At 40.1% G+C, this 24,500-nt stretch overlaps 2 protein-coding genes across 3 annotated transcripts in view; one reads left to right on the top strand and one right to left on the bottom strand.

Annotated features, from left to right (window-relative positions):
• The first annotated feature begins 28 nt into the window (after nucleotides 1-28).
• On the top strand, nucleotides 29-5,873 carry ATP5PF (ATP synthase peripheral stalk subunit F6). 2 transcript variants are annotated; one of them, XM_086764157.1, is made up of 4 exons: nucleotides 29-175; nucleotides 648-836; nucleotides 3,511-3,635; nucleotides 5,750-5,873. In XM_086764157.1, exons 2-4 carry the CDS (start codon nucleotides 667-669, stop codon nucleotides 5,776-5,778), a joined length of 324 nt encoding a protein of 107 aa, XP_086620283.1. In that variant the 5' UTR covers nucleotides 29-175; nucleotides 648-666; the 3' UTR covers nucleotides 5,779-5,873. The 2 variants fall into 2 exon arrangements, with proteins under 2 accessions (XP_086620283.1, XP_086620292.1); XM_086764166.1 differs by lacking the exon at nucleotides 29-175 and adding an exon at nucleotides 182-303.
• A 612-nt stretch (nucleotides 5,874-6,485) lies between these two features.
• JAM2 (junctional adhesion molecule 2) overlaps nucleotides 6,486-24,500 on the bottom strand; it is a 37,953-nt gene continuing 19,938 nt past the window's right edge. Inside the window, exons 2-9 of the mRNA XM_086764130.1 lie at nucleotides 21,986-22,051; nucleotides 16,417-16,530; nucleotides 15,035-15,187; nucleotides 13,374-13,579; nucleotides 11,718-11,820; nucleotides 9,932-10,039; nucleotides 9,112-9,127; nucleotides 6,486-8,203 (exon numbers count right to left, since the gene is read on the bottom strand). Coding sequence (XP_086620256.1) covers nucleotides 7,840-8,203; nucleotides 9,112-9,127; nucleotides 9,932-10,039; nucleotides 11,718-11,820; nucleotides 13,374-13,579; nucleotides 15,035-15,187; nucleotides 16,417-16,530; nucleotides 21,986-22,051 — 1,130 coding nt within the window. The 3' untranslated portion in view covers nucleotides 6,486-7,839. The remainder of the gene's footprint in view (nucleotides 8,204-9,111; nucleotides 9,128-9,931; nucleotides 10,040-11,717; nucleotides 11,821-13,373; nucleotides 13,580-15,034; nucleotides 15,188-16,416; nucleotides 16,531-21,985; nucleotides 22,052-24,500) is intronic.

Raw genomic sequence — 24,500 nt, 5'->3', positions numbered from 1 at the left:
CACCCCGGTTGGCAGCCGAGGGGGGCCGCGAGGGGGGGCGGGTGCCGCTGCCCCTGCCCCGAGACCCCGAGTGCGCGGGACTCAGCGCTGTGGCGGCACTGGGCTGCGCGGACGGGGCGGCTTCCCGGCGTGCACTGCGCGGGGGGGGCGGGGCGGCGGCGGCGACTCTCCCAAGGTGACTGGAGCTGGGCCGGGGCGGCCCCGTGGCGGCCCCGTTCCCTTCTTTCCGCGGCCCCGGCTCCTCCTCCGTCGGTTTGCGCTTGGGGCATCGGGGCCCTGGGGCTAACGGCGTCTGTAGGGCGGGTGAGGTGGAGCCGGGGGCCAGGGTCGAGGGGGCAGCTGGCTTTGGCTGGGTTAAAATTGTTACTTTTTCTGTAAACAAGAGAAAACCTGAATTTCCCTGTTTGTCTCGATGGTGGTGAGGGCAAGGTCGGTCGCAGTGCGCAATTCTAAAGGCACGGCTGGCAATGTAATGGTCTTTGGGGTCAGGGGCTGCTTGAGTCTTCACCCCAGATTGCGTGCTGGTTTAAATGTTCTGTCTGGTTTACAGCTTATCTCTAAACTAATTTTTTTTTGCTTCTTTATGCATTTACATTATGGAAAGAGCTAACTAATTCTGTGTTTCTGTTTTGGCTTTTTCTTTTTAGCTAAAACATCGGTGTCATCATGATTCTGCATCAGATTCTGCGGCTTTCTTCCCTTTTCCGCTCTGCTGTTTCCATTCAGTTGCGCAGAAACATTGGGTTTTCTGCTATTGTCTTTAATAAGGCAAAAGAGCTTGATCCAGTTCAGAAGCTCTTCTTGGACAAGATCAGAGAATACAACACAAAGAGCAAGTAAGTAAAGGAAATTATTTTAAGGCTGATGGCAAAAGGGGGAAGAATGTTCATTCTGACATGTTAAAATGTTAGCTCTGTAGCTTGATCTCTGAATACTTCAGGTATGCTTCTGTGTCAACTGGCAACATTCTGTTAAGTGTTGAGATCCCTGAGGAGCAGATTGAGTTCTTTCAAAAGGCATTTAGCTGTTTAAATTCTTACACTGACAACCTTTGTCTGGTAGTGATGGAGGGAAACTGGGAAGAACGGTCTCTTGAGTCAAATTTCTCTTTAATAATTTCTGAGAGGCCACTTAAAGCTGGATAGAAGTGTTTCACATAAATATTTTAGTTTTTACAATAGGTAAAGGATGGCACAATTGTTTGGAGTTTGGATTTTTTTTTTCGTACAACCATAATGCTTTTATGTAGTTTTCACTAATAGACTTCTTTGTTACAGAATCGTAGTTTAGGCGGAAGGTATTCCCAGGTTTAAAGCTAAATCTGGAGCAAATCTAGCTTTTGTGCTCTGAAATAATACCTGAAACCACTGACATATTGGCTGATACGTTGTGATAGTTCTCCTGTTGGTGATACATGCTAGTGCAAGAATGTATTGAGAAGGTGGCATTGGCAGTGTTGAAAATGGAAAATTCCGTTTCTTCCCTCTGGTTTAGTAGAAGGTTGCCTTATTGTTGCATTGACCATTATAGAATCATAGAATGGTTAGGGTTGGAAGGGACCTTCAAAGGTCATCTAGTCCAACCCCCCTGCAAGGAGCAGGGACATCCCCGACTAGATCAGGTTGCTCAGAGCCTCATCCAGCCTGGCCTTGAACGTTTCCAGAGATGGGGCTTCCACCACTCCGGGCAACCTGTTCCGGTGTTCTACCACCCTCATTGTAAAAAATGTTTTCCTAATATCCAATCTAAATCTACCCCCCTCTATTTTAAAACCATTACCCCTCGTCCTATCGCAACAGGCCCTACTAAACAGCCTTTCCCCATCTTTCTTGTAGGCCCCCTTGAGGTACTGGAAGGCCGCTATCAGGTCTCCCCGGAGCCTCCTCTTCTCCAGGCTGAACAGCCCCAACTCTCTCAGCCTGTCCTCATAAGAGAGGTGCTGCAGCCCTCTTATCATCTTTGTGGCCCTCCTCTGGACCTTCTCCAACTGGTCCATGTCCTTCTTGTGCTGGGGGCTCCAGAACTGGACACAGTACTCCAGGTGGGGTCTCACCAGGGCAGAGTAGAGGGGGAGAATCACCTCCCTCAACCTGCTGGCCATGCTCCTCTTGATGCAGCCCAGGATGCGGTTGGCCTTCTGGGCCACAAGGGCGCATTGCTGGCTCATGTTGAGCTTCTCATCCACCAGCACTCCCAAGTCCTTCTCCTCAGGGCTGCTCTCAATCCATTCTCTGCCCAGCCTGCATTTGTGCCTGGGATTGCCACGACCCAGGTGCAGGACCTTGCACTTGGCCTGGTTGAACTCTGAAAGAAGTTTCTGGTTTGCTCATAAAATAACCTGAGTGGATTTAATTCTGCTCTGAGAGAGAGTTCTTGCTTTCCAGCAACACTTATTGGTAGTGTGATGAGTGAGGTGGCTTGTTTTGCATACCTGACAGAAAGCATTTATTTTTTTCTCCTTTAAAAAAACAGAGAAAAAAACTAAAGCTGATGTCATTCTTGAGGAGTTAAGGCACTCAATTAAGTTTTTGTACTCTGTGGAATATACCAGTATGTTAATTTTTGCCTATGTATGTGCTCTGTAAACAAACTCCCCGCCCCCCCCGCCCCCCCCTTGGTTTTTTCCCTGGAGAAAACAGATATTCTTCAGTCTTGTTTCAGAAGCTGGACAGAAATGGCCTCCAAGAGCAACTGAGAATTAATGGAATTGTGAAGCTGGTTCATTAAACATCTTAAGTTAACAAGTAATTAATTCAAATCGAGTCTTAAATTCTTGTAATGTTTAAATGAACTATTTAACGGGAAACTATAGTAATTCTGTGTAACTTGTACTCGGAAAGGAAATAAGAGGCTTCTTAGTTCTACTGGAGGAAGACATATGTTTCCACACTAAAAAACGAGCCGGTGTAGGGAAGTGTATTTTCAGTGCCTTTACCACTCAGAAGTGATACCTGTGTTGGTATTACTGAGCATTGGTAATCTAAAGAGTTACTATTTTAATTATTTAATATTTATATCCCAAGAAAATCATGCCTGAATCTATATGAATGCAAGGTGCCCTGTCTCTTGGAGTTTTCTTTGTTTGTTTAGTATTCAAATAATGTTTTATTTGCAGGAATAGTTAAGATCAGTAATCAAGATAACCAATTCAGAAATAGCGGAGGTGGAAATTACAATTTTGTCAGGAAATCACACCTGGAACAAGTGAAACTAAGAGCCCTGAAAGCCTGGATACTCAGTGCAGTTTTATGTGTCAAAAGGCTACCTCTGTAGCTTGGATTTTTATCGTTGATAGTAGAAAGAGCCTGTACTTTACCCTGAGAACCTTGTTTATGTGTAAGGTAAGTTGGCCCTAAGGTGCATCATGTGTCAACTTTTGGAAATATTTCAAATAGTCTGCTTTAGTTGTTGTCACATTGGTTTTAAATTCATAGACGGCCATGAAAATGTAGAACCTCCACGTGAAATTTCAGAACTGAACTGTTAATCAGAACCTTTATTTTCTTTTAGGCAAGCTGGAGGGCCTGTTGATGCTGGTCCTGAATTTCAGAAAGACATAAATGAATCCCTTGCTAGACTTCAGCGGGCTTATGGTGAGGGAGATCTAACCAAGTTTCCAGAATTTAAATTTGAGGGTAAGTTAAGAATCTTACTGAATTTCTAATTGCAAGTAAGGTCATGTTCACTGACTAGTTTTCTTAAATAATTCCCATTTAGTTTTTGTTGTGATCATTAATTTGATGTAAGATGCTCTCAGTGAATCTGCATACTTTCACATAGTTCATATCTGATTCCATCTGACTCTTTAATTTATTTATTTATTTATTGTTTATTTGCCTTTTCCAGTAGAGATGTGCACTCATTTATACTGATGCTTAACAAAACTTGCAGTCAGACCAAGCTATCTTGGTTACCCTTCACAGACCCTAAAGAAATAGCCTAAAAAGAAATAGGAATAGCCCAGGGCCTATTGTTATATTTTTTTTTTTTCCTCATCTTCCCAAAGAGGTCAGCAGACTATAGTTTGAAAAGCAGTTGTCTGTGTCATCCAGGCTGCAATTTGTAAATTTTGTAAGCTCCTCTGGAAAGTCTGTGATTTCAGAAAATGAACATAACTGTTACTTATGATTACTTCATGACTAAGTTGTATTAAACCTTTCTTTTCAGTTATTTGAATATTATTTCTGTTTAACTGCTCTAATTTGTGTTAGCATATTGTCATATTACCCAGATTGATTATGACAAGAAGAATGCTTGTCGTGATTGGTTTATCAAGAATGCAAAGGAACTGCACAAATTCTGTTTGCCTTAGGACATAAAGACAACTTAGGGTTTTTTTTTTCATGGACAGGCTCATTTCTATAGTTCTTTGTTTCTTTTGCTTGCTTATTTAAGTACAGTTCAATGTCTTCATGGCTCACGAGCAGTTTTAGCTAAAGTCAGGTTTTGTGGGGGGTAAGCTGTCTTTCTCATAAGCTGTAAGCAGCTGGTAGGTGAGATCCAGTAGTCTTTTGAACATGCCAGTGAATTAGGTTTACATGGTAAGATTTTGGTAGCAAGGGGCTGCAGGGGTGGCCTCTATGAGGAGAGGCCAGGGATGTCCACACAATGGACAGAACCAGTTCCAGCCAGGTCCAAAATGGACCCATTGCACAACACAGCTGAGCCAGTCAGTGATGCTGGTGGTGCCTCTGCAACAATATATTTAAGAAAGATTGAAAAAAAACCAGTCTGTATTCTCATCCCTCCTGCGGAGGGAGTGTGAGGCTTGGTGGACATCTGGCAGCCAGCCAAGGTCAAGCCACCATAATCAGTGACTTGTAATTCTGAGCAGACTAACTGGAAATTCTATTTTAGACTAGGAACGCACCTAAAAAAAAATGTTTTAGTGGTATTTTAGTTGGATTAAGGAAGAATTTGGTGTCAGATTGTTACTGGTGCAAATAAAACAGAGCATTTGTAAAGTAGGATCTATGGTGTTCCCCCCCCCCGCCCTGTTTTAAGGATGTGGTTTCTTAAAGGGAAAGGAGACCATGTTCTTTTGGCACTGTTGCCTATCCTTCATCCACTTTCAACAGGTTTTCAAAACTAAGAAGTGGCTAGATGGGTAGAAACTTAATTTTGTCTTAGTGAAGATTACTATAAGCTGAGCCTTACCTCTCAAACTCTTTGTAGCAAGGAGAACAGGCAGTATTAGCCCACCTCTCAAAAGCTCTAACCCTTCTGAGTTTGTAACTTTGACATTAAGAATGCCTTCTTCAGTATTTGTATGTGAAGAACAGCTTTTGCCGAGTGGAATTGAAGTTGTGCGCTCCATTCTATTAATCATGTATAAGATGCTAATCAAGAGGAAAGAAGAGCTTAGTTACTTGGTCTTGTGTCAGAGCTATGTTGGAAATACTGGTGTCATGTCCAGCAATGTTCTGGTTGACTTCTTCAGTTTCTCTGCTGTTGCTAAAAGCTGTTTTGGCAGAATGTTGCTAAGGTGTCTGTCTGTTTTAACCCTCATGCATAACTCCTCCTAAGGTGGAAAAGACCTGTCTCCAGCATAGTTTATTCTTTAGTGCTGCCCACATCCAATCATACCCTGATACAAACCAAGTGATGGTGCAGACTACAATGTACAAGAGCTTGCTTTAGCTTGCCAATGTAATGTTTAGTTGTCTTTGAATAAACAGATGAATTGTGGTGTTCAAGGCTGGAATAAAAAGAGACTAATATGACTTTTCTCTCTCTCCCCTTCTTTTAGAGCCCAACTTTGAGGAGACTCCAAAGTGATCTCTGCAGGTTGTACACCAAATAGCAGTGTACAGCACTGGAGTTGCTGAACATGGCACCACTTGTAACTTAATAAATGCAGTGTTTCAGTTTGATCTCAGAAGTGTGAATAAGTTCTTAGCTGTATGGTGAGCATAGTTAACTGTGATCGTCAAGTCTTTCAAGTGACTGAGGCATCTGAGTAGTATTTCTCAATATTAGCTGCAACTCCTTTGTCAAGCTATGTTTTAGTACTGAGAAGTTGTAACACCAATAATGATACAGGAAGAAGAAACTACTTATTTTTCCAAGTTCGTCACATCCAAAAAACTTCTGCAGAAGAAACTACTGTGAACTCTAAATCTGTAGCAAAGCCCTATGGTAGTGATGGACCTGCACAGCCAAAAGCATAGGCACAAATATACAAATTTTACACTGCATCAATGAATGCACAAGTGATTAAGTGTTATTCTTATAGAAGCAACTGAAACCTGTTAATGAGGTTGAGAGATTGAAATTTCAGTAACTAAACTATTGATAGGAACACTTGAGGTTCTGAGGAACTATTTATTTGCAACACTTCAACAGTTAGGGTGCAGATACAGCTTGAGTTGTACTGGCATAATTTTTCTTCAGCATGAAGTTACATGCAGTCTACAGGAACAGCTATACACATCCTGCTGGCAGAGAAGCTGTAGGCATTTATATATTAGACAATAAAACACCACTTGAGCCTCAATTACAGGAAGCTTTATTCTGTCAGGATAGTGAGTTTAAGTCTGTACAACTACTTACATTCTTATAGGTGGCTTTGGCAAATGTAATACAATGTCAAGGATACAATACAATACGTCAGAATTGCAGGAGAGTTTGAGCCCCTGACAATGGTGGAGACGTAAGCAGTAGAAGTAGTGGTAACAAGGTCATCTGTGACAGTTATTTGAATAGATTGTTCCAAGCTGTAAGAGTTAATCCTGTACTGCTGCATGTATACATGGACAAAATGAGACATTTTCACACAAATTGACTTGTATAGTCAATGTAGTTCTATCTTCAAGGTTTTGGGAGTTTTGTGGTTTTTTTTTTTTAAAGCAATCAGGTTGACTAGATCTAAACATTGGCAGTTTCTATTTTCAGCATGTAGTACATGGAAACAATATTTACAGATTAGAGGTCAAAAGATCCCTTTGATACTTTTGTATAACAAGTAGTCATTTGATGTCCCTCACAGAGGGTGAAATCTTCTAAATAACAAAGGACTTGGTATGCTTGAAATCCTAAGTGAAGCAAATAAGGTTACATAAGTAATAGTTCAAAGATCTTAACCAGATTAACATTTAGTGTACATTTCAGAAAAAAAAAACTAAGGGTCATTAAGATTGAAAGGAAGAGCATGCCTGAAGCACTGTTGATTGTTTATCCTTTTCTGGAAAGGGAAGTATTAAGAATGCACTGCTACACAGAATAGAAGTAATAGCCTATTAAAAAATACAAGTATCAAAACAGCTCTGTTAAGCATCTGATTCATAAGTGCATTAATATTGATAAACAGAAACCACAGCTCTTCAAAGTTTGCTCCTTGTCACTCAGAGCAATCAGCTAGCTGGCCTCAGGAAGTTTCTTGCATGCATACTTGGTGAAGAGATAGAGCATACTAAACAGCATAAGCTTATTTTTATTAAATAAATGTGTGGTGTGCAGTGAGCTTTTAAGGCTACTAATGTAGCCTTAAACTATAGATAGCAAAATTAAGGTGCACTTCATTGGAGCTCTATTCTTTTTGCACCAATCTGAAAAGCTGGAGCAATGTATATGCAGTTAAAGCCCTTGAGCCCTCTCAGTGAGGAAGGGGGGAAAAAGTACTAAGTTTAGCTTCCATATTTAGTCAAGCCTTTTGACCCACATAAATCTTAAAGGAATTGAGGCACAGACTCTCCCTCTGCTGCTTTGAACAGTGTCTGAGTTAGGTTCCTTGGTTAACCAGCATGCACAAGCAAGGCAGACTGGCAGACTTCACAAACAAGGAATTACATCATTAAGTGGACAGTATAGAGATGAGATTGCCAAACAATGTAAGGGTGTTTACTTTCCATCCATCAGATAAAAGGTATCATAAAAAGGGGAAAGAGAAAGAATGAAAGAAGCTGATAGAACAGGGAGATGTTGCAAGAAGCAGGTAAAAGATAACCAAGTAAAAATCTGGTTAGTGTGATAAAGAAAAAGATTACAAAGTATGAAACAAGATGCTGGAGTTGTATGGCACTTGAGACTAAGTAATAGGAAGCTATAAATGCAAACAGGTATCTCCAAGTATGGGTGACAGGTAAGGTTTGGGGGTGTGTGCAAAAACATCACTGATGTAAGGAATTTTGAAGACACAAAACTTTTTAAACTGAGTGCAAAAATACTTGCCTTTTCACTCGTAGATTGATAGTTGGTCTTCTTTCTGTTACCAGAAAAGGAACATAGGTTCAATAGTGACTTTTCTGATGTTAGTTCTAACCCTTTCAGAACCTTATTTATGAAGGCTTTTTTTGGGGATTTCCAGCAATCCTTAGAGTTTTTTTGCTTTTAGAGAAAAGTTACAATAACCAATCCATTGAATGCTTTTAAACAGCTGTCATTATCTCATGAACCACTGCCAAATTACCTCTCTAGCTTATCTTTTCAATGCTTCAGTTATGCTTTTTATCTAGTTCATGGACAGTATAAACAGTTCAGTATTTTAAGTAATATTTGTATTTCTCTTTAGGACTTTTAAAAATCTGCTCTTACCTAGAAGTGCTAAGATAAACTTTTAAAAGAGGAAAAAAAAAAGCCTCCAATGAAGCACACATTTTTAGCCTTGTATAGGAGCAGTAAAATATCTTGAGGAATTTTGACTTGCTGCTAAGAAATTTAAGTGCATGAAATAAATCCCTATTAAAGGAGTAGACCAGATATGCCTAGAAAGTCTTCATCTGCCATATTTTTACAAAATATTTCCTGAAATAATTTTGAGATGTGGATATGAGGACAGTTCAATTTAGTTCTGAGCATCTTTTGTCCAGTTTGAAGAGGAGGCAAATGCATGCTTGTAGCTGAGTTATGGGTGTAAACCATAACTACATAAAAAGACACATCTCTGCACATTTATCACAGTAATAATGCTTAATTCATTTTCTGACCTTCTAATAAGGGAACTAGCTGTTGTATAAGATCAAGTTCCTAAATTCAGGTTTATTTCAGTGTTCAAAAGCCACTGTACAAGAGTCATGTGAGAAGGAACTTAAACAATCATCACAGTTACTAAGTAACCAGAAACGTAAATGAAGTTTGCAGTGATTTGTGTACTACTTGCATCAAGATACTTACTGGGAAGAGCTTTCCTCTGAAAAAGAAAAAAAAAAAAAAATTAGCACAAGAACAGTTTCCTTAGCTGATTTAAAGTGCTTTGAAATTGTTATTTGTAGCTTATTCAGCTCCTCAGTTTCTAGAAAGATATTCTGAAGCAAATTTTTTTTTTGGTGTGGTGTGTTTAAATAGAAAAAGAGCAAGTGGCTTTCAAAGGTAAATAAAGTTCCAAGTGACCATGAATTCTAACAGCAGTTCAGTTAGCCTGCTACTTTCAGGCAGCGGATCTTCTCGGACCCTGACATTTGCCATCCCTTCTTGCTGTGTGGAACTCTACAGGCACTAATGTAAACGCTACGGAGAGGGCTGCTGGGTGTCGAGGTTTTTGCAGCAAACCTTAAAAGCAAACTTTCTCCAGGTGCACTTTTCACCACGACCCAGAAGAGGGAGCAAGTAATTTAGTTTCCCCTTCATCAGAACTCAGACATTTTAGATGACAAGTGAACTTGGACGGCTTGTTTTTATGTTGCTTGTCTTTGCCATCCCTTCTCAAAACTAGAGCAGAGAGTCTCTAGGAACCAGAGTTTGGCTCGGTGCTTTCCCTAGACTGCCATTTAGTAGCCTTATGCAACTGCGCAAACACCTCCATGTCATTCTTAAAGCATGTTTTGCAGCAGAAGTTGGCAGAATAAAAACGTCTACACAACAAAGTTGCTGTTGTAATGCTCTTTAGCTTTAGTACCATATAGTCAGAGCCTTCATGAAAAGGAGGACATGTTACAGTCACCAGAAGCACAAGACTTTTTTTGACACAGGGAAGGAGAGATTTTACTTCACTTACTTGTAAAGTAGCCCTTTTTTTGGGCATAAAATACTCCAAGGCCACACAATGCCATTACCAGAGCCACAAACACTACTGCAGCAATAATACCGCTTACATTAAGGTCATCTGTAATTATAAAACATAAGTCCAATTTTTATAAGTTGTAAAAATTGCCATTGACTGCATTTTTTTCCCCCTAATGACTACAGGCACCTTTTGTATCTACAGGTGGTCTTATGCCCAAGCTACGTAAGTTAATTAGCAACACGCAGGTGTAAATAAGCAGTCCAAAAGCGTTACTGTATCACAGCCATATTAACAGGAGTACTTGACACTTCAACACCTTAGTTTGTCTCAAAAGTAAGGAAAGAATAGGAGCAGTCAAGGGATACATGCTCCTTGCTATACCTATCCCCAATAAGGATACATTACTTGAATAATACTTAAGGAAAAGTATCTTGAAATCTTTAAAAGCCTTAAAAACAAGTGTTTTCATATAGTTAGTCTGCCTAAAATAGGTGAAACAGCTGATGACAGTGTCAGGTCCTAGTCCTGAAGAACTCATCAAGTGAGTTACTTAAAATTCAATGCTTTTATTATTTTTAAACAGCCAGGCTTTAAAAATTCAACACAATAAAGACCAACAAATATTTCAGTCCAGATATCCACAGTTAAACTCTACACTGGGCTACCAAAACATCTAGCCTATTTTGAAGGTGATGACCCCTGCCCATTTCAGACAATCATCCATTTTAGGAAAAACATAAAAAAAAGCTGAAACATTTTCATAGGTTTTTGTTATATGTCCAATTACTTATTTGTATCCAGACTTTAAGCATACATTAATATATGGTTGGGAATTTTACCCCCAAATGTATCAATTTTTGTGCATTGGTAGACAGCAACTTAGGACCTTGGTTAGTATTTCCACAACAGAGGGATTCTATCTTGGTAGCTTGTGGAACATTTGGTCATGATCCACCAGGAATGCATTAAGAGCCATGATACAGGGATTTTCAGCTAAGTTCTAAGAAAGTACCAGATAATTGCTTTATGGAATACTTGGACATGACCTTATGTGCAGTATTTGTCAGGATCTTTTAGAAACTTTAAGTGTTTCTTTACCATTGGCTTTCCTATCACATCTGCAAGAGATAGTTCCATATTTTGTAAAAACATTCATACATTTTTGGTTATTATAGACTCTGCCCTTCCAGCCTTTCCTAAATTCTTTATTAGCTAACCAATGTTACACTTCACCTATGCTGTGCAAGTAGAAAAGAAACAGGCAGAATGTTTGGGGTTTTTTTTTAAAGACACACTGACTTCTTCAGTGTTCCTCTGGAAGGTGTAGCTGACTCATTCAGTTACGTTAAGATCTCACATGAATGCATTTCAAAAGGGAGGCTTTCTTTAAAGAAAGTAACCCAGTGGACTGGTACATTATGATGTACAGCTTCCACAAAAGCATTCTGAAATATTAAGGATGTCACATGGATACTGCTGTTGTGTGAAGTTCAGTGCTTAGCAGCCTATAGGCTAGCTACTGCAATGATTTTAAGGTATTAGAGTAGCTGCTTTTCTGTGAAATGCAGTGAGACATCTTTGTGCTGTAAGAAAAGAATGCGTTCTGTAGCTACAGCAACTACATATAAGGAACTCATTATTATTATTCCTCCCCCAAAATGCCATAATCAAACAAAAATATATAATTCAATCTGGTCTTAGCTTCTCAGTTGCATCATACAATAAAATCTTTCCTATTGCAAGACTGTTTTCCACCCTTATTTGCTTTGATACATACCGACTTGCATTCGCTTCACTGAGCATTTCTGAGATAATCCAATCCCATTGGAGGCTTCACAGAAATATTCTCCAGTGTCATTCTTTGTAACTGTGTTAAATAGCTGTTAAAAGAGAGTCCAAAACCATTATCAGAATGGGGGGGGAAAAAAAAAAAAAAATCTATCCTGTGGGATAGAAATTTTGATATGTCAGAGTTTGTTTCTTTGTTTGGTTTTTTAAATAAAAAAAAAAAACCTCAAAGAAAGTGAGAAAATCTGGTCTCGTTTGACCTTGTAATTCAGCTCCCTAGTCACATCCCCTGGTCCTTAAGTTCAGTGTCTGGTCTAAGATGGGCTTTTAACACATTTTAACTAGATGAAGTGCATCTATAAGGAGATTCTTTTTCAGCAGATCACTACTTTCCAAAAAAAAAAAAAAAAAAATCTTTTTTTTTTTAGATATGCTCTAATTTTAGAATCCTTGATATCAGAGTGTTTTGTTAATTTCACAAAAAAAAAAAAACCAAACAAACAAAACAAAAAAAAAACAAACAACAAAACCAACCAAAACCAAAAAAAAAACAAACAAAAAAATTTCATGTAGTAGAAAATAATATTTCCCATGGGAAGTCTGTGGGCTTTTTCCCCCTTACAAGGAATGACACTAACACAACACTGCACTACTTATCAAATAATATTGCTGTAGAAATGAAAATAGGGGAAGCAAGAGATGGACAGAGACTGACCTCACATCAGTTCCAGTGTTTCTCTGTATTTATTGTTATTATTTTAATCATTAGACTTGTTAACTTTTTTCCTTTAATATATCCCATACTGTAAAACTCAGATTTTCAGAAGTGATTGGTAATTTTGAGTAGCCCACCTGATTTACACAGTGTGCTGAAAGATCCACAGCCCCTCTGAATGCTTAGTCATGTTTTAGTTTCTAGGTTTGATCAAGCACAAGAGTAAGGTGTCCCTAGAACAACTCTTCTGAAAAATCTCAGCTGACAACACATCACAAGTAGTACAGATCAATTTTTTTAAAAAGGATCAGCTAATGGGAGGGGGATAAGAAAGGGATGGCCAGTTCTGGCGGGGGGGGGGGGGGGGGGGGGGAACTACCCACAAAACAAACAACCCACAAAACAAACAACAACTAAAACAAAAACCACACTAAGGTTACTTACAGCCCTGACTCATTCCCACCGACTTCACAAGTACTGGACTGGAACTTGTAAATGCCACTGGATTGCACAGATTTTGAGCTGCTCTTAGAGCTGCACTCCCACTGCAGTGTGTGAAGCTGCTATTTGAGATTTTAAGGTGCTATCAAATATAACTCTGTCAACATATTGAGAGATCATTCTCACCTGGGACTGGCTAGCTAACTGACAAGGTGAAATTTGACATTTATTTTTGAGATTTTGCTCATTTATCATTACCACAGCCTTGCAACTCACCCAATTTGTCTGTATCACTGAACGTTTATGGCTTGTCCTTGGTCTGAGGCAGACACCACCTTACAGGTTCATTAGCATATATTTCAGTATGACATTGATCTCTGACAAAGACCTTGTGCATTTTTGGATTAAGACTCCTGTGCATCATTGTACTAAACAGTAAATTTGGTCTTCTTGATAGCTGGTTACGATAGAGTTGGTTATTACACTTACCAGAGTGCCAGACTTTTTATTCATGGTGTAAGTTATATTTACTGCTCTAGCACTGCTTATTCCTGTCTTCTCCAGTAAGGCGACACCATTCTTGTACCACTGGTACTCAGACGGCGGAGACCCCTCAGTCTCCTTACAGCTCAGTTCCACTACCGTTCCCGTCATTGCGGAGCTGGGTACCTCACATACCGGAGTAGTCGGAGCAACTGGACAACAAAATTGCAATTGTTACGCAGTCTTATCATTGTCTACACAACAACAGTTTGACAGTCACTGGTGAGGAGGTGACCACTTGTGTATGTGCTTAGGAACTACCTCGTTAATGAAAAGAAAGAATTACCAAGACTGGCCATCACCACAGCCATTGTGTGAACCCCAGGTTGAGGGCCAAAAACAATTGGCTACTAAATTTCAGTTTAAATTAAAAACAAACATTCCCCCACACAGATGCAGGAGAATTGATCATTTCTTCTGTCATGAAGCTGAACATTTCTTTTCCAATTATTCTTATGTGAACAGAAAAGAAACTTTTTTTTTTTTGGTAACTTGAAGCTATGTAGAATAAAACTAAGGCATGCATGGTACATTAAAAGCATGGCCAACACCTTAACAGGTATTCATAGTTTTTTCTTGGCTGCTTTTAAAATAAAAAGCAAAAATAAAGAAAATAAAGTTAAATACTAACTAATCTCCCTTAATTTTCAAAAAGGTTTGTGTGCAACATGCATATACACTCTCTCCTTGGGCTCTAAGATTTCAACTTTACATTGTGAAGCCACATTCAAAAGAGGAAATCTGTTGAAAGAGTGAAAGAAAGAAGGAAAAAAGTGGTGTTACCTCATTGTTGGAGCTAATCAGAAATTCATGAATTTATCATCCTCTATGAAGAACTTTGAGACTTTATAATTTCAAAAGGTAATTATTTTGTATAGAAAAACAACAATATAGAAAATACAAAAGCAAATATTTTATTTTCTCTCCATATGGAGAAGAGAACTAGTAACCTCTACCACTCATCCATTGGGAATAATACCAAGAACAATGCAAGAAGAATGTGCTCAGTATTCACTTTTCCCTCCTTTCCCCAACTGGGAAAGAGAACAAACAAAAAAAACAGAGAGAACCACCACCCCCTCAAGCCAACACCATCTTTCCTGTAAATAAAGTCCACAGATTGCTAGCTCACTGGCTGATGTTGCGCAGACACTGCAGTAGTTTCTCCTTCCAAAAACAGGAGGAGACTGTAGCATATTGCAATGAACTGCTGCTTAGGAATATTTGATAAGTGTTGACAGATGCGGACTTTCTAGTGCCAAACACCATATTCTCAGCCACTAAATGACTTCTGTTTTAGTAGACGTGGAAGTTGCACCATTACATAAATCAGTATGCTTGCTAAGTTTTGAGAACTGAACTACACATTCATGAAAATAAAAAAAAGAAAACTAGTTATGTTCCTTTCTAATGCAAGTGTCTATTTTGCAAAGCTCTCTCATGAAACAGGCTGTAGAATGAGCATATGTACATGTACTTATAAACCCAGGCCAAAGATTAAAAACCCAGCAACCACACATTATATGGACAACCCTACCTTCAAAACCCCTTCCCATCATTCACAGTTTCTTTGCAGAAGCCCAAGTAATAAAGTTTTTTTTTTGTACCCAATACTGTGAGAGTAATAGTAGCCTCTCCCAGGCGTTGCCCCTCTTCACTCTTTGCACTGATTTCGCAGCGGTAGGTCCCAGAATCCTTTCTAGTCACATTTCTAATACGGATTCCTGTATTCAGCATCTCTGCTCGGCCTCGAAGATCACCTATAAAAGGAGAACAGACACACAACTTTCCGCTCTTTGCTTATAGCAAGTATCTACATCTCATTGATTTGCTCTGAGATCATGTACAACTTATGAACTATTGCTCATTTGCTCAGCGTTAGTTGTCTATCACCAAGGAGCACTATGTTATCCCCCTCCCAAGACAGTAAGCACCTTTCACAGCTTGTCTATTTAGTCCAAATAAACTCAGTTCAAAAACCTGCATCTGTCATACATTTAATAGCTGGAAGATGGAATACTTTTTTCCTGCAAACTTTTCAAGAAAACACGTACAACAGTAGTCAGGTGACAAAAAAAAAAAAAAAAAAAAAAAAAGGGCATCATTTTCCACAACAGGGATGGCAATCACAAACTTAATTCCCTTACAGAAATAATTCTGCATGAGACCACAGCAAAGTATTTGACATTTTAACTTGTCAAGAAAAACTTGATTGATTTAGCATTGTACCTTCTTACAATGAGGTTTTGTTTATTCTACAGCTTGTTATGAAATTAAAGTTACTTGCACACACAGAACCAGGAGTTCCAGTGTCTCTCTAAATGAATGTATGCAGAAAAAAAAAAAAAAAAAGTCCAGCAACAAGACCAGCACGTTTTGCAAACTCTACAAACTAACAAAATTACTGTGCTTTTATTTTCCTTCTCAACTTCTATTTATTGTGCATAAGGTACCAGAAACCCATATTTTCTTCAACATGTAAAGCTGAGGTAAGTAATTTTAAGAACATATAAGTAAATTCCACTTCTGAAAAGAATACAAATAATTTAAAATATACAGCTGAGTTTATATTTTATGTATATAAAAGTTGCTGCATTATTCATATCTAAGCCTCCAGCTCTACAGGAGGCTTCAGAAGCCTCTTTGTAGGATAGAAGTGCAGAGCTTGCGGTAATTTTTGGGAGGTTATATTTGAACATAATTTCATTTTTTAAAAACTTCAAGGAACGTGCAAGTGCCATGTTTCTTAGTGTTAGGTTTTATTATATTTAACTTCATTAAAAAGGTAACTAACCATTGTGATTTTACTATTTTTTTTTCTTTTTCCCTTGGGGAAGCATTCTTGTCCTCAAAAGGACAGCTCTTCAGCATGGAGAGTCAAGAGCACTCTCTTTCAATCATTTTCCTTACGTTATTCCCCAAGAAAGAGTCAATATCTATGCTAGAGAATGACACATTAAACCATCAGTCTAAGTTTGTAGTACTGTACCTGTAAATTCACCACTGTAGTAAACAAATGAGACTCCTTGAGACTGGATTTTCTTCCATTCTATTCTTAAGCTCATCTCTTTGGAAAATTTGTGCTTGCAACTAAGAATAGCCTCTAGAGGGGAGGAAAAAAAAAAAAAAGAAAAAAAAAAAAAAAGAAAAAAGAAAAGAACAGTCCAAAAGGGAAAATTAGAGACTTTAGCATTGTCCCCCTTCAAAAGAATTTGAGCAGTTAGCAAGGGCCAGATCTACTTCTTAAAGTGATGCCATCAGACCTTCTCCAGATTTACACAAACACAATGGGGAAACAGAAACCAGTTATTTTCCCATACTTCAGTGGCTTTTGGATCAAACTCCAGATGCTGGAAACTAGATATTCCCATGGTGGATGGGCACAAATTCTGTATTACTACTCTCATTTTAGGTTTAAGTATTTTCATCAGTGAGCAGATCACCAATAAAAAAAATTAAAAAAAAAAAAAAAGGACTCTGTTAAAAATAAGTATTTTGTGAATTGACTTTCTGAATTCAGTATCAACAGTTTAAGTGTTTACATTTATAGCTTAAAGCAGACAGAAAAGATACCAGTAAGATGGTTAAATATTATCTTAAGTAACATAAATACTTAATTACAATTTCACACTGGTTATTGCAAGCGTATGTGGGAGGCGAGAATCTGCTTCGTTAATGTTACCCAATCAAGGACCTTTTCAATGCAAAGGTGATAATAGGTAAAGAGGCACTTACAACAAGAACACAGCAACACAAACATGACAGACAAGCACTAACAGAGACAATGACAAAGACCATCATTCTCCAAACAGACTGATAGGTCTGTGGTGTCAGTAACTGGATCTGTGTGTCAACAGATGGAGGGGGCATGGATCTTGGCGAATCTCAAAGCACGTATGCTTGGAGTGCCAGCTATTGCGGAAGAGGGGGAATGTGGCTTGAGTGAATTTAAGGCCAGCAACTGAGGTCACACTGGGGATGTAGGCACCCCTGGGCTTGTGGTGCTGGCTGCTGGAGGTCGGAGTGTGGTGTGTGTGGAGTGTTTTCATCTTCCCCAAACCTGGTGTACCTGGAGGTGTGTGCAATTTGCTAACAAACCTCAAGCTCGGTGAGCTAGTGAGGAGGAAGCCCAGAGTCAAGGCAGGGGCAGTGAATGGACAGAGGGACCATGCTGGTAGTCCTGGGATTCATGAATGTGCGTGTGCTTGTGAATCCAGAGTGTGTCATTTTACCATAGTACTCCAATCTCTACCAGCCAGAGAGAAGGAAGGAAGCTTCATTGTCTACACTTAGTGTTTTATGTGAGTGCAGGCAGTGTTATATGTGGGTGCCGTTGAAGGCAGCACCTTACCTGAGGTCTCTATAGCTGGCAGTGTCAGTGTCATGAGTATGTGTATGTGTGAGTATGCATGCACAAATCTCTGCGACATATACACTGCCTTGCTACCAGCTGAACTTGGAAACGGGAAAACAGCAGCTATGTCCACCAGCTGGGAACAAAGATGCTGGTCTCCAGCCACCTTAGGCTGGGCTCCAGTGGTCAGGCAGGAGGAAATCCCAGGCTCTGGAGCTGCTGGAGGTGGCAGCTGCTCATAACATTTCTTGGCTGTGACCTCTTATTTTTCTTGGGTTCCCAAGAAAAGAAGGTTCATACAATTGTTCATCTTTCTGTCTGTCCACTCAAGTTTCCCTGACTTATGCAGAGCAGACATCACCAACCAAGTTTCACACAGAGGCTGAGCTTTCAAGAATTACTGAGTTTTGCTAAAGTTGCCATAACTGGGTAGGAAACAAACCAAAGTTAGCGCTTCTAATAAGTAACATGTTGTACTGAGAACTCAACTGTTCTTTTTAACTCCCACCACTAATATGTAGCTTGTATGATAGTAATTGTGGTCTATGGTCAAGTCTGTAGTTATTATGGGGGCACAAAAGAGGGAGAGAAGATATGACAAACTATATAGGTGGGTTACTGGGACAAACTCACTGTTTCAGTAGTTCTATTCTCTGTTGAACAGCATGCTGGAATTTTATTTTTTCCCCTCTAGTAAATGACTCTTAAGGTGTTAATAAGAATTCTTAGGAGACAGTACCAGAGGAAAGAATTTATCCACACATTTGACTGGCTCCAAATCTATTAACCAAGTAAAATTTAGTGTCTCCCAGAAACCTCTGTGAAAGAGACAAATACAATCTTGATCTTGCCACTTTAGACTGCTCATCTTCCAATATAGATCAGAGTATCATGGATCAAAGGCCTTTATAGTTTTGGTAATGCCTGTCTAGTTTCAGGAGACAAACATCCACTACTCAAACATACAGTCAATCCGCATTAACCAGCGCCCTCATTTCCAATCTCAGCAAACAAGGCTGAAGGGCAATTAAGAGCTACCGACAGATCTACCCACTCACCTTTTAGAGTCCAATTTCCCAAGTCTCTTCTGTAGAGAAAGAAAAAGCTTTCAAGAGGCCAGGCTGGTAGCCTTGGTGATCTCTCCAGAGAAAAAATATGTCCAGACTTGAAAGAAAAATTGAGGCAGGAAGGCATTCTTTGCCAGAAGCACATTACACATGCACTGGTCACCTCGAAAAACATGCTGTGCACTCAGGAAGTCTGAGGTTCCTGACTTCAGGTTGAGTGGATGGGTGGAGGCTTCCTGAATCTTAAGATTTGCTAAAGTTTCCTTTCCATTTTTTTTTTTTTATATCCTTCTAACAAAGAAAAAAATATAATTCAAGCTCAGCTTGCTTTTGCTACTGACCTTGCAACAGCTGGCTGCTGTCAGGAGTTGGTCTATATTAGTTGACACAGAGACAGCTCAGGTGAAGTGTTCTCAGCTGAACAAGTCACCTCTGTCTTTATTGAACTGCCCCTCTCTTGCATGCCATGTTTTTTCATTTCAGAAAAAGCTAGTATTAATGCCCTCTCACTAATCTTATTCAGAGAAAGAGAATGGAATGGAAGAAAGAGAGTAAATGCAGAACAGAGATAACACAATGAAACCCTCCTTAATTATAGCTCCCCTCATGGAAGCAGCAGGAGGTATTTTCCAGAACAAGTCTACTTGACTTGCATTAAGGTAGGCCCACAGGACACTGTGTTAGCACAGGCTCTGGCAGGCCTGGAAGAACCCTCTGGGATCTTGGAGATGTCAGGACAATGTTTAATTTGGATTTACATCTGGTCTAGAGGCTATCATTTGATTATAGAATGATAGAATATCTCAAGTTGGAAGGGACCCATAAGGATCACCAAGTCCAACTCCCTGCTCCTTGCAGGACTACCTAAAACTAAACCATATGACTAAGAGCATCGTCCAGACGCATCTTGAACACTGACAGGCTTGGTGCCGTGATCACTTCCCTAGGGAGCCTGTTCCAGTGACCAACCAACCTCCTCTACAGTAACAGGAGTTAGAGGGGAAAAGAAGAATGCACTTCAGATCAGCTGCATTAAGTTGAATAGATACATCTATCAGCCCCTGCCGTTCCCTTAGTGCTGCTACACAAAAATAACTCAGCATGGCATCTGAGCTATGTTAAACTGCTATCACTCTGTCACACAAATAACAAAAGAACAAAATGCAAGCCATATGCCATATAAAAAGACAGAAGATAATCAAGCTTTAATATTACGATATTCTTGTCTCTAAACTGGAAAGAGATGGATTTGATGGATGGGCCACTTGTAGATAAGGAATTGGCTGTCCGACCACACTCAAAAAAGTTGTGGTCAACGGCTTGACATCCAAGTGGAGACCAGTGACGAGTGGCGTTCCTCAGGGGTCAGTACTGGGACTTACCCTGTTTAACATCTTTGTCAGTGACATGGACAGTGGGATAGAGTGCAGCCTCAGAAGTACACTGAGGACACCAAGCTGTGTGGAGCAGTTGACACACTGGAGGGAAGGGATGCCATCCAGAGGGACCTTGACAGGCTGGAGAGGTCGGCCTATGCAAACCTCATGAAGTTCAACCAGGCCAAGTGCAAGGTCCCGCACCTGGGTCATGGCAATCCCAAGCACAAGTACAGAATGGGCAGAGAATGGACTGCAAGCAGCCCTGAGGAGCAGGACTTGGGGGTGTTGGACATGAGCCAGCAATGCACACTTGCAGCCCAGAAAGCCAACCACATTGTGGGCTACATAAAAAGAAGCATGGCCAGCAGGCCAAAAGAGGTGATTCTGCCCCCCACCCTGCTCTTGTGAGACCCCATCTGGAGTACTGCATCCAGCTCTGGAGCCCCCAACATAAGAAGGATATGGACCAGTTGGAGTGAGTCCAGAGGAGGGCCATGAAGATGAGGGCTGGAGCATCTCTCCTATGAGGAGAGGCTGAGAGAATTTGGGCTGTTCAATCTGGAGAAGAGAAGGCTCCACAGAGACCTTATTGTGGCTTTTCAATAATTAAAGGGAGCTTATAAGAAAAATGGGGAGAAACTTTTTAGCAGAGCCTGTTGCAATGGGACTCAGGGTAATGGTTTTAGCTAAAAGAGGGTAGATTAGGTTAGACACAAGGAAGAAATTTTTTTTACAGTGCAGGTGGTAGAACACTGGAACAGGTTGCCCAGAAAGGTGGTGGATGCTCCATCCCTGGAAATATTCAAGGCCAGGTTGGATGGGGCTCTAAACAACCTGATCTAGTTGAAGATGTTCCTGCTTCATGCAGGGAGATTGGACTAGATGACCTTTAAGGGTCTCTTCCAACCCAAACCCTTCTATGTTTACCAGAAGAGCTTCTCTCTCCTCTTTCCTGTCTTAATCTCTAAATGTATTAATTTTTCTCCCTCAAAAGTGACAAGAATACTTGATAGGAGCCCAGTTGACAGCTTCAGAGACCACCAAAATATTTTATTATTACCTCAAACAGATGAATAAAGCCTAAAACTCAAACAGTTCTTTCAATTCCCAAATTTCTATCTCTCTCCATTCCAACCAAACGCAAAGAAAAAAAAAAAAAAAAAAAACCACAACAAAAAACAACCCACATACCTCATATACACGCTACTAGGATCCCTTTCTCATCTACCCAGCCAGAGGTTTTCCTCTGCCTTCTTAACTTCTCTAGCACATTATTTGAAGTCACTGGACATGTTACAGGTGACATATACATGTGTACATAACTGTTATAGTTACTGACAATTAATATAGCCATTAAGTTACAGTTACTGTCAATTAGCTGATGTACAGTTGTTCTCCCTCTAGTCCCTAATTTCTCTGTCTTGTAAGATAATTAATGCTTCTCCTTTGTATTGGTTCCCAGCATTTTAAGTGGAAGGAAACCAGGCAGAAGTTACAGAGTGAGCTACCAGGACTGACAAACAAGTCATAGAATCACAGGTTGAAAAAGACCTCTGGGGAATGTCTAGTCCAATTCCACATCAAGTAAGATAAAATGGGGACAAGACCAAGATTACACAGAATCAATTGAGATAGTAGGAGCAGAATCACTCAGGAAAGAAGACCACAGTCTTAACAGCTGCAGAGCTTCTGCATGCACAGCTTGCTGTGTGTTGTGTATACATTAAAAAAATAATCACAGTAATGCCCATACTGTACCCTTAAACTCCTCTGCTTTTACGTTTTTGTTATCCGTTTCAATGGAAATTCCAGATACTTTACGATCTGCAAAGGAACAGAAAAAAGAAAAAAGATAATTCAGCAATAAATACTTGTCATTTCATATGTGCTTCAGCAGCTACAAGCAATATTTTCAAGATCTCCTTACACTGGACAGATTAGATACTGTCTGCTAAAGAGAGCACAGCACTAAGAGCTAGACCAGGGCTGGTTGTGTGGGTGGCCTTGAACAATTAGTCTTTTCCTCTCCATGCCCTGGCACCCATAAAAAATAGTAATATTTCTCTTTTACAAGAGCATGATAATATTTACACGTGAGAAGTTCTATATAAACAGTAGGTGTTGTTTCATACTATGGTAAGGTTTCAGCCTGTTTCTAACTGGAGAGACTTATATTAATCCATAAGTGTATTTTCCACTGTATTGCTATCACAAGACAGGCATGTTTACTGAAGAATACCACGTACAGTTTCTACAGGGTGAAGCAAAAAAAAAAAAAAAAAAAAAAGGTGTGCAGTAATTGGCAGTTACTTCAAATTCTTGTTGAAATGAGAAGGAAAACATTAGTCAACATTTCTATAGTTTTATACCAAAGAGAGTAAAAAAAAAAAATAAGCTATATATTCTTGGATATCTCTGGCATCGGGAATACTGAAATTCCAGAGACAATAAGTGAAATAACCACTAACCCTACAAAAACCCTGACCCAGCTACCTTCTCCGTCACTGCACTTCACTATACATCCTCTCTTAAGAGCCACTCTCCTCCCAGGAAAGGATTCCAGCATGTTCCCTCATGATTCAGCAGTGTTCCTGCAAGGCCCAAGAGTTGGTCACAGTTACTCCAATTACTCCATGGCAGGCTACAAGTCTATCAAGTGCTTAAGAACAACTAAATACAGTTCTTTACACAAGTTTACATTAGCTTTTTTTTTTTTCTTCCCCAAAAGCATCTCAAGTTCGCTTGGGTTTAGGACCAGTTTTCAAGACAGCATGAACACTCCTAATGCAGTCCACTTCCTTCATCCGCATCAGCCAGCTGAACAACTGCTACAGAGGGTATGAACAAGAACTGAGCCCCTCTTCCCATCAACAATATTTAAAAATATGGCTTGTTTAAAAGTATAATGTCCTTCTGATTGAGAGAAACTAGTCTTGCTTTGTTCATTTTAGCTTAATCTTGCTATTAAGCTCTTTCACGCACACAGACCTCCTTTGTTTATCCTCAAAGAACTAATTTTCCTTTACTCTGCCTAATGGGGGAAGAGTTGCACACAACCTAGCAGATAGATATCCAGTCTTGATCTGATTTTCTTGATCATGTTTTTCTTCTCAATTAAAGATCATTCCTTATTGTTCAAGTCCGGCATTAAAGAGGAAGTTCTCCATCCAGACTGTTCCTTCAGCCCTTTCCCTCCAGCATTCTTTAAAATACAGATCACAGTTCTATTAGCATCTATAACCATTGCCTTTGTGAGTCACAGAGCAGTCAGAACAGGTATTTGAGTCCCCAGCACTGTAGCGAAAGCACAGTTACTCATTAACTGTACACTGTTGTAGTGAGTTGATGTCCTGGTTCCAGCTGGGACAGAGTTAATTTTCACAAGAAGCTGAGAGGGGACGCAGCCAGAACAGGTGACCCAAACTGGCCAAAGGGATATTCAATACCATATGACATCATGCTCTATATATAAAGCAGGGATGGCATTGGGATCGCTGCTTAGGAACGGGCTAAGCATCAAGTTCTGGTCAGTAAGCAAGTTGTACTGTGAATCATATGCTTAGTACATCCTATTATTGTTACTGGTTTTTCCTTGTTTTCTCTTCCTTTGCTGTCCTGTTAAGCTGTTTTTATCCCACACTATGAGTTTCGCTTTTCTTTTTCCCCCAGTTCTCCTCCCTATCCCATTTGGAGGGAGGAGTGAGCAAGCGGCTGTGTGGTATTTAGTTGCCAGCTGGGGCTAAAACACAACAGTTGACCTTGGCCAGCTGCCAGATGCCCACCCAGCCGCTCTCTCACTTCCCCTCCACAACACGGCAGGGGAAAAAATAAAATTAAAAAGTTCATGGGTCAAGACAAAGACAGGGACAAACACAATTACCACCACAGGCAAAATAGCCTCAACTTAGGGAAAATTAATTAAGTTTATTGCCAATTAAAAAAATAGAGTGAGTGCAGGCGTTGTGGGGAATTAGAGGTGTGGTCAGTCTCTAACAGCTCATCTCTGCTGCTTCTTCCTCTGTGCACTTTTCCCCTGCTCTAGCATGGGCTTCTCTCCATGGGCTACAGTTATTGTAAGGAGCCTGCTCCAACATGGATCCTCCACACACTTCAGCTTCCTTCAAAGCACATCCATTCGCTCTGGCATGAGATCCTCCACAGGTTGCAGCATGGATAGCTGCTCCAGCCTGGTCTCTCGGCGGGCTTCTGTCCCTCTCCCCTTGGTGCTCGCAGAGCTGTTTCTTACACTTTTCCCCTCAGTGCTGGACAGCAT

Source organism: Chlamydotis macqueenii, chromosome 1, assembly GCF_036417535.1.
Source record: "Chlamydotis macqueenii isolate bChlMac1 chromosome 1, bChlMac1.mat, whole genome shotgun sequence".
Lineage (NCBI taxonomy): Eukaryota > Metazoa > Chordata > Aves > Otidiformes > Otididae > Chlamydotis > Chlamydotis macqueenii.
The sequence above is the reverse complement of the archived record's forward strand: the minus strand, read 5'-3'. Positions and strand labels throughout refer to the sequence as shown.